Raw genomic sequence first — 15352 nt, 5'->3', positions numbered from 1 at the left:
CTCTCTTCTAGAAGAAATATGGCAGAGCTCTCGGAGTTAGAAGGACCAGTCGATTGGAAGGAGCGATGCGTAGCTCTGGAGTCCCAGCTCATGAAGTTTCGAGTTCAGGCAAGCAAGATCCGCGAGCTCTTAGCAGAGAAAGTAAGCTCCTCGCCCAAACGTCCACGACTGTCAGTTGCTGGATCCCTGTTTCACATATATTAAGTAACCTCATTACTCCCGGGAGGCAAACATTTCAAAAATAATGAATATAGTTTAACTTTCTTTTTATGAAGTGTTTGAAGCTACATTTGACATGTTCTTTCACCAAATATGGGACAAAAAAAAAAAGCTTTTATTTGTGAACATTAGTGGAGTTTGGGAATATTACATGTTTGATGAATACAGAGTGCATTCATTCCAGAGAGAAAGTTATGATTTATTTGACTTATTAAAGGAATTTAATAGCATTTTCATCTGCTCTCTGTTGAAGGATATAATTTTAAGCCAGGTATGGTGCCACAAGTTTGTAATCCCAGCACTGAGGCCAGAGGACCACAAACTTAAGGCCAGCCTCAATTCCACAGCAAGACCCTGTCTCAATAAAACAAAACAAACACAAAATCGTTTTCAAGTAATTATAGAACTCTCTGCTGATAGTTAAATGTGTTCATAATATATTTGAAAGTATGTACCTGCTTAGAATTTCTACTGATTATATGTTCCAAAATTATCATTTGGGCTAGAATTGAATTCAGTATAGTCCGTCTTCTATTGATAGTTCTAGTAATATAATTAGAATTTTTGTCACAGGAATTGTGTGTGTGTGTTTGTATGTGTGTGTGTATATATATGTATGTATATATATATATATACATATACCTATATTTCTATATCTATAAATCTATATATCTATATATCACAGTTACCTCTGTAAAAAACCAGCTCTTGTCTCTGATTCCTGGGAACTTGGATTCTGGACTTTGCCGTCTGATATGCTATCCTATTAGTTTCCTTTCTAATACTATGAGGAATACCATGACCAAAAGGCACTTGGGGAGGAAAGGGTTTATTTAGCTTGGATCCCAGTCCATGGCTGAGGGAAATCAGGGCAGGAACTCCAGCAGAAGCAGAGGCAGGAACCATAGAAGAATGCCACGTACTGCTTTGCTCTCAGGCTCATGGTCAGTCAGCTGCCTTTCCCAGGACTACCTGTCCAGGGTGGCAGTGCCCACAGTTACCTTCGGCCCCTACACTAATCAAAAAGCATGAAAATACCCCCGCAGACGTGCCCACAGGCCAGTCTGCTGGAGACAATGCCTCACTTGAGATTCCCTCTTCTCAGACATGTCTGGGTTTGTGCCAAGTCGACAGAAACAAACTGGCACGGATACCTACGTGCCACTTGTGACTGTGGCGCATTCGACTAGGCTAGTTCAAACTGAAGTATGTTGCAAATGTAAAACACATCCCGGGGATCAAACATTTCCTATGAAAAGATAAAACAGTTCAGCTTGACACAAGCTAGAGTCAGCAGAGAAGAAGGAGCCTCAGCTGAGGAAATGCCTTCATGAGATCCAGCTATAAGGCATTTTCTCATTTAGTGATCAATGGGGGAGGGCCCAACCCGTGATGGGTGGTGCCATCCCTGGGCAGGTGGTCCTGGGTTGTGTAAGAAAGCAGGCTGAGCCAGCCAGGGGGAAACAAGCCAGTCAGCAGCGCCCCTCCACGGCCTCTGCATCAATATTAAAGCGGCCTATTTGTTCATTTTAGGATAGAGATTAAAACTTGAAAAGATTCCAGTTTGAATAGCCATAGCTAAGAGAAGCTTAACTCAAAGCTAAGTGTCATCCATGGGGTGTTATTTTTTTTCTCCTTTCAATATAAAAATCATTTCTCATATTGAAAGGTGATTTATCTAGTATTTTCTATGACCCCAACCACCAAGACACTGATTTTTATATAGTTATATCAGCATTTCGTTGTGGCTAACCTGTGTGGACACTTCATCGCTGTTACCTCTGCTTTTTATTATTATTATTATTATTATTATTATTATTATTATTATTATTTGTATGCTATTGTATTACTCTTTTTTCAGTGAATGAGTATTAAAAGGAGAATTTTTTTTTGAGACAGGGTTTCTCTGTGTATCTTTGCACCTTTCCTGGAACTAAATCTGTAGCCCAGGCTGGCCTTGAACTCATAGAGATCCGCCTGGCTTTGCTTCCGCGTGCTGGGATTAAGGGCGTGCGCCACCACCGCCTGGCTAAAAGGAGATTTTTTTTAAGTTTAATTTATAACTCTGAATTTAGGCCTTTAGAAGATCTAAGAGGTGGAGTCAGTCAGATGTATTTTACATGCTGGAAACCGACTATGTGTGCCAATTACTCATGGTTTCCTAGTAAATACTCTCAACACTGGAATGAGAGTAAAGACTTTCACAGTGTTTTTTGTTACATTCCGCTATGAAGTATTTTTCTCAGGTCTGAAAAATTTCTTTGGTATCCACCTACCTTTAATGAAAATGCCAAATATTTATTGACTTCTCATGTGTTAAATATTTAAATATTTTATAGGTATAATGTACTAAATTCATCTAACAACTTGTGAAGTTAAAATTTTTGTCTCAATTTTATGAATTAGGAAACTGATGCTTAATATGGCCAGTATGTATCCTAAGTACTTTATATATTTAATCTTCCCAATAATTTTTATGAGGTAAATACTACTATTATCCACGTTGACACAAGGGGATAATTGGGTACCAGAAGTTACTTAGCTTGCGCGAATTCATACCAAAAAGAAAGTGATGGAGACAACATTTAAATCCAGACTTTCTGTCTCTGAAGCCTAAGGTGATTTGTCTGTTGTCCCCACGTTGCTCCTGTGGTCTGTCTGTCCACTCTTCCGTTCTGTCTTCTATTCCGCCATGCCACAGAGAAACGCGTCACCGTGTGCTCGTCGTATATGTGTTTGCAGCAATAACCACTTAGGTAACAGCACATCATATTTTTCAAAGCAAGCCCTGCTGCATTGTTGATAAGCGCCAGACTGAGTCAAATGTTGCATTCCTGAGCCAGTCAGGTCCCACCTACAGCTTTGGCTTTCTTCTGGGACCCGCACACTCAGGGCTTCTCCCCCATAGTTCTCCACACCTTCTCCCCACCTGGGTGCAGCCCCAAGGCTGGAGATTCTTGAGAGAATACTAATTCGTGTCTTTAGTTCTTTGCCAGAAACTGTAGCCAACCTTTTTCCTGGAACAGTTCTGGTTCTTAGCTTTGTTTTATTGGCTGTGGCACGCAAGCAACCAACTCTGAGTGCTAGCTGTGATTCCCAGGCTTTTGACACTGAGGCCTTAAGCTAGTTTAAACCCCACAGGAGCTCTGTGGGGTGATTGTCGCCATCTCTGATCTGTAGACCGCAACGTTGGGGCTGGGAATAAACGATGAGTGTGTTCACTGCTGTCACACAGCTAACACATGGCAGAGCTGCCGTCCAATCATGCACCTTTCAGATTTGTCGTGATGGAACTAATAGAGTATTTGGTGCAAGGAGATAACCCACTATTGCCTTCTCCCGTCTTCCCCTGTCCTTTTCCTTCCCTGTTGCCTTCAGGGCCTTGCACTGTTAGTCAGGATGTCTGCCACTGAACTAGAGCCCTAGTCTCCCTTGTATCTCTATGAAAAGATGATGCTTGTTATCTACAGGAAGACTTGACAGTCATTACAGATTAGTACCAAACATATTACGGAACTTCTGTTTGTTTTGGTTTTTTGAGACAGTGTTTTTCTGTGTAACAGCTCCGGCTGTCCTGGAACTCCTTTGTAAACCGGGATGGCCTTGAACTCACAGAGATCCTCCTGCCTCTGCCTCCCTGAGTGCTGGGATTAAAGGCGTGCACCACCATCGCTCATTGTATTTCTGATTTTTTTTAAAGGAAATACTATGAGATGATGGTAGAGTATTTTTGTAATTAAATTTGGATTTCAGATATGTAAGTGAATAGAAGATGTGAGTTTTTTTTCTTAAAGACTTTTTGTACCTGTTTTTTAAAATCACAATTTTCAGGTAATTTAGAAAATTGAGACTTGTGAAGAAAAAAGGCCGTATTGAAGTCTTGGGCAAGTGCTGCTGCTGTAAATGGGAGAGGTCTTTAAAGGAATTTAAGGAATGGTGTTGGAAATATCCTTAGTATGCCAAATATAAACTCTTCAGGGAAGCTGGGATGTAAGTAGTCCCCTCCTTGACACGTTAGTTTTCTGAGGCAGGGAAGGAAAAGGACAAGTTTCTTTTTAAGTTAAAGTGAAATGTTGTTTTCCATGCAGTAGTTTCTCAGTGAAAAGGGAAGAGAAAATATGAAGCGTTTTTCCTTTGGACCTCACCATGGTATCTTTTGTGTGTGTGTGTGTGGGGGAGGTTTCGAGACAGGGTTTCTCTGTAGCTTTGGAGCCTGTCCTGGACTAGCTCTGTAGACCAAGCTGGCCTCGAACTCACAGAGATCTGCCTGGCTCTGCCTCCTGAGTGCTGGGATTACAGGCGTGCGCCACCACCGCCCGGCTTCTCACCATGGTATCTGACTCCCATCCTGACCTGATGGAGCTTCACCATTCAGGATCTCCTGACTCTTGGTCTTCCCTTCGCATCTGTGATTCCCCTGCGGCAGTTTAGGATCTTCTTCTAGGGCTGAAGAGTCCCTGGACATCAGAGCATGTGTTTTCTTCACACAGTGATCCAGGACGATGTGCCAGAAATCTATTTAAATAAGGCATCCATCCACTTCCTCTTTTAGCATCACCTAATGATGCACAATGGTGACCTGAAATCCCACGTGTGATGGGGGACCTTGTAGGCTATTTTAAATGTCACTTTTGGGGGCTGTTGGCTCAAGATAATACTGTAAGAAAAACCAAGTGTTTAAAGACAGTCTTTTCATGGGCGATCCGTGGGAAAACCCAGAAGAGCCCCTGCCGAGAAGTTGTGTCCACATCATTGAGTGTAGAGGTCCTCAAGTATTCTGCCTGAATTAATCTGTGGGACAATTTTATTTGTTCATAGGTCCTCTAACAGAGAGGATCACTGAGTACTTGTGTGGTGGAAAAATGATCCAAGTTCAATGACAAATTCTTGCCTGCTGCTTGTTGCTAAGTGCAACTACAGAGAACATTTTTGGAGTAAAAAATCAAGCTTAGAATTTGAAGCCAGTTTATAAAATGTTTAACTGTATTTTTTTAATAAAACTTTCTATGGGTCAAATGTTTATTTCACACTGGCTTAGTATATGTTGGGTGGACTTGGACTAAAGATTACTTTATAGTTTACACCGTGAAAGTAAAATGTTATGTGAGTATATCCTGTGAGTTTTAAGTGTTCTGCAAAGTTATTTCCCAGCTAAAGGGTTATGGAAAAAGAAATACTCAAAATGAAAGTATTGCCTGTTGGTTTACTAGTATGTTTGAACTGGCTTGAAAGTGCTCTAAGTTTTATTGAATAGATTTAATGTATGTATTTACATTAACGTAGTGTGAAATGTTAGGTACTTATGGTCAATAATTTAAATTGTGCATAGTAGCAATTTCCTTTTGTAAAAATATACTCTCAGTTTAAATCTTTTTGAACATTAAATCATTCCCTTTGTTCATTACATTTGTTCAGCAAACACCCCTTAGGTTTAGGTAACATTATCATTTTTGCTCAGCCATTATTGTGTAAATATACCCAGTAGAGAGGGGTGATGGGGGAGGGGGAGTAGACGGAGAGAGTGCTAAAACTATTAGATTTTAAATGTGAGTGCTGTTTTGATACAAGAGGGTTGTATCTCTATCCCTCTATTCTTTCTGTGATCAGTTCCCTGAAAATATATCACTTGAAATTCTGCCTATTGGGAAGATGGCTATGAGTAAATTACTTGATGTGCAAGTATGAGGACCAGAATTTGGATCCCCAGTATCCATATAAAAGTTGGGGGTGGGGAGACTAGAGACAGACACATTCCTGGAACTCACTGACCAACCAGGTTAGCCAATCAGTGAGCTCCAAGGTCAGTAACAGACCCTGTTTAAAAAAATAAGATGGGGAACAACTGAGGAACACACACACACACACACACACACACACACACACACACACACACGCATGCACGCACACGCACACGCACACCCCTACACACTCAATTCTCCCTATTACGACTATTGGCATGATCAAAGGCTACTTTATTGGTTACTTTTCTGTTGCTGTGATAAAATCACCATGACCATCGGCAACTTCAGGAAGAGAGTATTTACTCAGCTTATGGTTCCAGTGGTATATAAACGTGCTGGTGGGGTGGAGTCATGGCAACAAGCAGCAAGCTTGGTGGCAGGGACAGGAAGCTGAGGGCTCACCTCTTGGGGTGCAAACACGGAGAAGAGAGCGTGAACTTCAAGTAGAGAATAGCGCTGCCCTTTCAAAGCCTGCTCACAGTGATGGACATTCGTCAGCAAGGCCACACCTCCTAAGCCTCCGCAGCACTAACTGGGGACCACGCATTCAAGTGTCCAAGACAATGAAGGACATCTCTCACTCAGATCAGCACAGTTTACCCACAAAGCGTTCCTAGACTCAAAGAATAACGCAGGATAGAAATAAATGCCAGGGCTTCCCAGTTACAATCTTTGTGGTTTTATGTTTGGACTGGTTTTCCTATGGTTCTGTATTACTCTCCACGGTGTGGGTAGTTTATGTGCAGCTGTGGTTCAGTGCAAAGAACACCAGGGAGTTGAAATATAAAGACCAAAAGCCAACACTATTACTGGCTAGAAGCACAATTCTGCATAAAGCAAACTCATTCTAAACACAATTTCCTGTATTTTAGTAGGAATAATTTCTGCTTCACACGGTGGCTGAGAAGTCATGTATTTGAAACTTCTTGGTTCTTAAACATCATTAACATGTCGAAAACGTTCACTTCATTCCCTTAACCGTCTTTCTTTCCTCTGAGATTATTGCCTCTTCCTACGGTTGTTTCTTTTCTGAGATGCAGGCTTTTCTCACATGTTGGCTGATCTTTGGTGGTCTGTTTACATTTAAGAGTGGGCCATCTGTGAACTCGTCTGGCAGCTGTGTATACACGGCCGTGGCTGGTCCACTGTCGGCTTTGTTTTCTGTGAGCTGGTAAATGTGACAGTTGTTGGATGAATACACTCCGAACAACTGATTCAAGTTGGTAAGGGAAGAAGCTTTTAGTTTTTCACAGGAAATAAATGCTTAGCTGATGGATGTTTGGCATGTGGGAATAAGCGAGATATCTAAACAGCCACACATTTCCCACTAATACCTCCTATCTCTCAGCATGGCACACAGCCCCCCGCCAGGTCTTTGCAGGGTTCTACGGAGTTGTTGGCCTTCAGGTGGAGCGGCTCAGGACTCTCAAAGCCTTGCTCTAGCCTGTGCTCTCCACCATTGTGCTTTCAGGGAGAAACAGACAGGTTACTTACAGAGGCCCAGGGACTGGAAGCCTTTCAGGCTTCTCAGAGGCAAGCAGTGGAAGATAATGGAATGGAATTTTCTCCTAAAGCCCACCATGCGTTTTTAAATTTAAAAAATCGAGGTGTGTGTGTGTGTGTGTGTGTGTGTGTGTGTGTGTGTTTGCACACTTACGCAGCTTGCAACAATCACTTCTCTCTTTCAACTATGTGGGTCCTGGGACAGACTTGACTGCAAACTACATTTATCTACGGAGCCATCTTCCCCCAACTGTGAATTTTGTTTGAGAGTTAATAAGGATATTTTTTAATGCATGCAAGATCCTATGTAACCTTTCTGAGGGATCTCGGGAGATGGTGTTCCATTCAAAAGAAGTAAACGAAGGCCGGGGGAAGATGGGGTTATGGGAAGCGTGTGATCCAGGACAGAAGGATGTTGAAGGGTCTTTGCAAGAAGACAGACGGGCCTGGGCAGGGGGTACCGGTTCACACTGGCATGTCAGAGGCGTTGGGTGTGTCTTCAAGAGAAATGGGTAGAAAACCAAGATATGAGTGAGCAACTTTGAGCGATAGCTGAGACACTGGTGGGAATGTGGAGTGTGACTATTGGAAAGTTCTCTCTAAAAACTAAAGAAACAAGACATTTAGTTCTAGGAGAAGAGTCACGTGGTGAAGGTTTGCCCTTGTGGTTGATGTGTGGCCGAGCTTCCTACCGGTCACATGTGTGATGCGTGTTGTGGCTCTCATACACAGCAGTGGTGATAAGGCTCCCAAAGCATGCTCTAAATAAGGGATGGTACGCAGATCCAGAAGGAATAGGAGATGTGACGTGTGTCTAGATTGATGGCAAGGAGACCAAAGTGCTAATTTTCATTTTTCCATTAAGGAAACAAGTAGGAAATCATTTTTAAAGAGGAAGGCCAACAGAAATAGAAGCATGCTATTTGGAACATGAAGGCAAATATGAAAAGAATTGGCTAAAAGTATCCACTGCATTAATAAATCTTTTCAAATTAGTTGATGCATGTGTGTATTTATAGCTTTGATAAATATAAAAGTAAACAGAGAAGCCAAGTTGTGAAGTAGATGGATTTGTTTAATCATTTGACAGGAAATCTGAGCAGGATATTTCCTTAGAACAGTGATTCTCAACCTGTGGGTCATGACCTCTTTGGGGTCGACTGACCCTTTCATAGGGGCTGCCTAAGATCATTGGAAAACACAGATTTCTTTTCTTTTTTTTTTTTTTTTTTTCTTCGAGACAGGGTTTCCCTGTGTAGCTTTGCGCCTTTCCTGGAACTCACTCTGTAGATCAGGCTGGCCTCGAACTCACAGAGATCCGCCTGCCTCTGCCTCCTGAGTGCTGGGATTAAAGGTGTGCGCCACCACCGCCCGGCACAGATTTCATTTATTAAGAAATTTTTTATTCATTTTACATACCAAACACATACCTCTCATCCCTCCTCCTGCTTCCCCTCCCCCCGCTTCCCCTCAGGCCCCCCAAACTTCCACCTACACCCATCCCCTCCTCCAAAAGGGTAAGGGCTCCCATGGGGGGAGTCAGCAATGCCTAGTACATTCAGTTGAGTCAGGACCAAGCCCCTCCCCACTGCGTCAAGGCTGAGTAAGGCATCCCACCATAGGCAATGGGCTCCAGAAAGCCAGTTCATGCACCAGGGATAGATCCTGATTCCACTGCCAGGGGCCCCTCAAACCAAACAAGCTACACAATTGTCTCCCGTATGCAGAGGGTCTAGTCCAGTGTCATGCAGTTCCACAGCTGTTGGTCTAAATTTGTGAGTTCATACGAGCCTGGGTTCACTTGTCTCTGTATGTTTCCCCATCATGATCTTGACGCCCCTTGCTCATAGAATCCCCCTTCCCTCTCTTCAACTGGACTCCCAGAGCTCGGCCTGGTGCTTGGCTGTGGATCTCTGCATCGGCTTCCATCAGTTACTGGATGAAGGCTCTATGATGACAGTTAGGGTATTCACCAACCTGATTTCTGGGGTAAGTCAGTTCAGGCACCCTCTCCACTATTGCTAGTAGTCTAATCTGGGGTTGTCCTTGTGGATTCCCTAGCACCAGGTTTCTCCCTATTTCCATGATGTCTCCCTCTAACAAGACATCTCTTTCATTGCTCTCCCACTTCATCCCTCCCCCAACTCGACCATCCCATTCCCTCATGTTCTCATCCCCAATCCCCTCCCCTCTTTTGCCCCCCCTTCAGTTTACTCATTGGGATCTCCTCTGTTTCCCCTTCCCAGGGTGATCCATGTGTCCCTCTTAGGGTCCTCATTGTTAGCTAGCTTCTTTGGAGCTGTGGTTGTAGTGTGGTTATCCTTTGCTTTACATCTAGTATCCACTTATGAGTGAGTACATACCATGTTTGTCTTTCTGAGTCTGGGTTACCTTACTCAGGATGATATTTTCTAGTTCCATCCATTTGCCTGCAAATTTCATGATGTCGTTTTTTTTTTTTTTTTTTTTTTACAGCTGAGTAATACTCCATTGTGTATATGTACCACATTGATATTTTCATTATAATTCATAATAGTAGCAAAATTACAGTTATGAAGTAGCAATGAAAATAATCTTATGGTTGGGGTCACCACAGCATGAGGAACTATATTAAGGGTCGCAGCATCAGGAAGGTTGAGAACCACTGCCTTGGAAATTATTATTTAAACACAATCATTTGTTTTGACTTCTTAGAAAATTTGAGCAAAAATAAAATCTTGTGTGACATAGTTTTACACATCACACAATAAGTGCATGCGCATGTGTACGCGTGCGTGCATGTACACACACACACACACACACACACACACACACACACACACGAGTTTTCTCCCAGGCCTAGGGAAGGAACTCAGGAAGGACCTTGCACTTGGTAAACATTTGCTCTGCCACTGAATTTCTCTCCAGCGCTTTCATATTATGTTTTGATGTGGGCACACATGGAGTTATGATTGTTACATTTTCTTGATGAAATTATTCCATTTATTACTCATAAAACTTTGGCACAAAAATCTCTATTATTTAATATTGCTTTTAATATTCTTAGTGTGTTTTCCATCCTTTTATTTTCAACATCTTTGAAGCATTTTGTTTGCTTGAGACAGGCTTTCTCTAAACCCTGGCTGTCCTGGAACTCACTATGTAGACCAGGCTAGCTTCAAACCCCTGCCTCTGCTGAGTGTTGGGATTTAGAGCATGTGCCACTGTGCCTGGCCCATGATACTTAGAGTATCATCTTTAAGTGTCTCTTTGGGTGTATCTGAAATTATTATGTATATGCCTTGTTTTCCTTTATCTCTGCCTACTCTGGTCCCTTCTCCCCGGTGGTGGTTATTGAAGGTAGAGAGAGACTGGATTTCTAGTTAAGCGACTGCTCATGTTGCTGGTGAGCTTCTCACCATGTTAGGGAATACCTGAGAAACTGATTTGTAAATAGAATGTCATTTGGCTCTTTGATATGGAAGTTCTGGTCCATCGATGGTTCTGTTACCGTCTGGCCCGGGCGAGGCATACATCATGGCTGGAGATTGCAGGAACACCAAACGACTCCCCTCATGGCCAGAGAGCAAATGAAAGAAAGAGGAAGTGACCAGGGGCCTCTCCCTCCAAGGTCATTACCCCAGTTATCCAAAGACCTCCGTTGAGGCCCCATGTCCTGAAGTCTTGATCATCAAGTTCCATTAACACCGTCCTGGAGAGCAAGCTTGTTTAACATGGACCTTGAGGGGACACGTAAGACCCGGACAGTAACATCACTTAAAACTCAACTCTTTAATTAAACCCCAACAACTACCAGCATAGATAATAAATTGAGGAACTGGGGTGTGACAGGGAGACTTCTGGTAGTTGGCCGATGATGGAATTGAACCCGGTGTAGTAGAGTAGCTCCCTGGGGAGGTTGGTGAGGCAAGGAGAGGGGATCCAGAGCAGTGGGAAGGATCGGAAGGGCTGCTGAAACCATTAGGATGGTCGGCAGCCACTTGTCTGCCAGAAAGCACTCTCCAGGAACTGAGTGTATTTCCAGAACAAAGTGTAGCTCTTGGAATTTAGGTAACACTTGAAAGTGAGAAGATGCTAAATGTTTAAACCCATTCAAAACCATCGGATGGAGAGCTGCCAGGCCGCGAGAAAGACTTCAGTGGTCCTGTCTTGTCCTGTCCTTGGGAGCACTAGTCGTTTTTCCAGTGTTACCACAAAACCACTGGCTTTGAAAGGTTGTGGTGGGGTGGGGGTGGGGTGGAATAGGGTTTGGTAGAACCACGATTGGGTAAGATGAGTAATACAACTGAAAACCTTTCTTTCGGAGAATAATTCACCCACAGCAACTCACTGGGCTATCATGACTTTGCAAAAGCAGACCTGTGTGTGTGTGTGTGTGTGTGTGTGTGTGTGTGTGTGTGTGTGTGTGTGTGGTGCACTCACTCACTTGCATGTGGATGACAGAGATCACCACTGGGTTTCTTCATCACCTTACTTACATCTTTGTTTTGCTTTGTTTTGAACTGGCCTCTTCTTTCAACCTGGAACCCACCAGTTCTGTTACTGTCTGGCCAACGAAGTCTAGGAAGCCTCCTGTCTCCGCCTCCCCAGGTGCTCAAGTTACAGATGTCCACAGACACACCCAGCTTTTATGTCTGTGCTAGGGATCTGAACTCAGGTCCTCACCCTTGTATGCCAAGCCTTTACTCACCCAGTCATCTCCTCAGCATTTGCATGAAAAGAAGAAGTACAGATTATCTCTCAATCTCTCAAGAAAACTCTTCAGGGCTGAGGAGATGATTCTGTGGTCAAGAAAACTTGCTCATCTGGCAGAGGATTCTGGTTTGGTTCCCAGCACCCATATGAGGCACCTCCTAGCCTCTTGTAACTCCAGTTCCATGGGATCCAACACCCTCTGGCCTCTGTGGACAGCTACATGCATGTGGCGCATATAAACTCACACAGATATACATAATAAATAAATAAATAATAAAATTCTTCTTAATAAAAAAAACTTTTTTGACATTAACCTGCCATTGAATCATCAATAGTTTGTCATATAATTTAGTCTGGAATGTATCCTAATGATTTAAATTGACATTTTTAAACTAAAAAAAAAAAAGCATTTGTTTGAGAGGGGTGTAGACATGGGGGTGTCACCCCTAGCCAAAAAGCTATTTGCAATTGATACCCAAAGGGAAAATAAGGTTTTTCCAGTTACTGGGTCTATCAACAACACTTCAGGGCAGGCCCCATACCCAGCAGCAGTTGGCCAACACAAAATGAATTCTACTCTTTTTTTTTTTTTTTTTTTGTGAACTTTCTGTTTCATTTTGGCCTTTTTTGTCTCCTGGGTCTTTTGCTTGTTCATTTTGATTTTTGTTGTTTCGGTGATGGGTTATTTGAGAACACAAAGTTGGTTGAGTGGGGAGGTTGTTAGAATGTGGGAGGAGCCGGGCGGTGGTGGCGCACGCCTTTAATCCCAGCAATCAGGAGGCAGAGGCAGGCGGATCTCTGTGAGTTCGAGGCCAGCCTGGGCTACCAAGTGAGCTCCAGGAAAGGCGCAAAGCTACGCAGAGAAACCCTGTCTCGGAAAACAAAAACAAACAAAAACAAAAAACAAAACAAAACAAAAGAATGTGGGAGGAGTCGGGGAGGGGAGACGTCATGATGAAAATGAATTGGATGAGAAAATTTTTAAATAAGAATGTTCAAAATGGGGGCAAACAGCAATGCGGCTCTTTTAAATACATTTCTAGGGCCTATGTGTGTACAGTTTATGGAATGGAGAGTTGGGAAAAGCTTGGTGATTTTCATGATTGTACTTGAAGCTGAGGCACCAGTTTCTCTGTACCACATATAAGAACGGAGAGCTGAGAGAAAATAGCATCCCAAGAAGCTGCAAGTCAAGATGAGAGCAGCTTTCACTGGACTGATGACCGGAGGTCATCAAAGTACCACAGGATTACCCATCTCTGCTCTGGACTACTCGGTGGGATAACCCTGGGCTTTAGTTATCCACTGCTGCAGGAAACAGAAGGAAAAAAACCTATTTCAAAACTTAGTGGCTTTATCAATCTGGGCATTCTATAGTGTGTGTGTGTGTGTGTGTGTGTGTGTGTGTGTGTGTGTGTGTCTGTGTGTGTGTGTGTGTCTGTGTGTGTGTCCTGTGTAGGTAGTTCTTATGAGTACAGGTCCCTCTGAGGCCAGAGGATTCATATCGCCTTGGAGCTAAAGTTACAGAACGTTGAGAACCACCTGACAGGGGTGTTAGGAATCACACTCGACTCCTCTGGAAGAACAGTATGCGCTTAACCACTGAGCTATCTTTCTAGTCTTGGAAATATAATTTTTATCAATTAAAAAAGATTGCAGTAGGCCAGTACTCGAGAGTCAGAGGCAGGTGGATCTCTGTAAGTTTGAGGCCAGCCTGGGCTACAGAGTGAGTTCCAGGACAGGCACCAAAACTACACAGAGAAACCCTGTCTCAAAAAACAAACAAAAAATAAATAGATAAATAAAATATTGCAGTGACTTTAAAGGAACAATCATTTATCCATGGTTCTATTGGTCATCCTTAGACTGCGTTTGCCATCTAATGGGGTCACTTGTGTAACAGCGTTCAGTTGGCAGATACACTAGAGCCTGGGATCAGCAAGGATACTGACGTGCCAGCTGAGTCTGGGATGCTCAAGATCGACATACCTGAACCTTTTGTGAGGGTGATGGAATAACTAGACGATGTCCCAGGGATGCCATCTCCCTCTTGTTCTCTGCATCTTTCCCCATGGCGATCCAGGATTCTACAACCAGGTCCAAGCGGCAGATCTCCTCAGGTCCAGCCTCAGCAGATATATGGTGTTCCGATGGAGGCAGTTGTCTGTCGGCCAGTGTTAGAGGAGATGATACACACGAGACAGGAGCACCTGGACCAGCTTCTGAATACAAATCTGTTCTGTCTGCGGAGAAACCCAATTTCTCTTCCTCTTTAAGTTTCCTCGTCTAGTCTACTCTGAAGGTCATTGTCTGAAGGTCATCTCCTGGGAAGTTAGTCCCTAAATGTATTCTATGTCCATGGCATTGAAAGTAGGCAGAGTGGCTTGGGTATGCCAGGTGACAGTTGACATTATCTATGTGTTTTAAAAACCTAAGGCCAGTCACTAAATAGTCTTCCTCCTCCAACACCTACTGCTGTTTCTACTTTTAAAAGTTTCACACACATACACAGTATGAACGATCTTACGTAACTTAAAGTAATTCAGGGTCATTTTCTTCCTGGGGAACAATGAACTTTGTATTCGGCTCCTCATTATTTCTTAAACTTTCTGTGGATTATTGTCTTGATTTTTCATTTCACTTAAAAAAAATAGAACATGCAGTTTTAAAATGATGTGTGGCACAAGGCATGACTGTCCAATGTCAGCATGTCCCTGCTGTTAATGACTCACTTCTTCCTCACTCTGCTTCTTCTGTTGCCCCATACTACTCCGAAGTCCCATCTGCATGTGTAATTTGGTCGTTTCTATTTTTACCCTCTTGTACACTGAACTTTACTTTTTTTTTTTTTAATGTTGCACGCTTTCTCTTCTTCTGGTCTGAGAATAGTTTGCTATGCCTGCTTTTGCTTATTTATTTTGTGTTAACAGATGACCCCAAACTTAGAAACACCATGGGCATTTATTATCTTGCAGTGTCTTAAGTGTTAGCTGTGGGAGTGGATTAGCGCATCCCTCCGGCGTGGCTGAGTCAGCGTGTTGGCCTAGGCTGCAGTGAGCTGACGATTGACGGGAGCCAGAGGGTGTCCAATTCCAAAATAGTTCACTCAGATAGTTGTTAGAAAGTTCGTGTTGGTTCAAAGCCTCAGCTGCTAAGCATGGAGACTTCCTCAGCAGGGCCACCCGAGATCGGAG

General features: G+C 43.1%; 1 protein-coding gene across 1 annotated transcript in view; it reads left to right on the top strand.

Annotated features, from left to right (window-relative positions):
- Plekhh2 (pleckstrin homology, MyTH4 and FERM domain containing H2) overlaps window positions 1-15352 on the top strand; it is a 106798-nt gene that overhangs the window by 8805 nt on the left and 82641 nt on the right. The window contains exon 2 of the mRNA XM_037198004.1: window positions 12-141. Coding sequence (XP_037053899.1) covers window positions 19-141 — 123 coding nt within the window. The 5' untranslated portion in view covers window positions 12-18. The remainder of the gene's footprint in view (window positions 1-11; window positions 142-15352) is intronic.

The sequence above is a fragment of the Peromyscus leucopus genome, chromosome 22 (genome assembly GCF_004664715.2).
Source record: "Peromyscus leucopus breed LL Stock chromosome 22, UCI_PerLeu_2.1, whole genome shotgun sequence".
In the NCBI taxonomy this organism is placed as follows: domain Eukaryota; kingdom Metazoa; phylum Chordata; class Mammalia; order Rodentia; family Cricetidae; genus Peromyscus; species Peromyscus leucopus.
The sequence above is the reverse complement of the archived record's forward strand: the minus strand, read 5'-3'. Positions and strand labels throughout refer to the sequence as shown.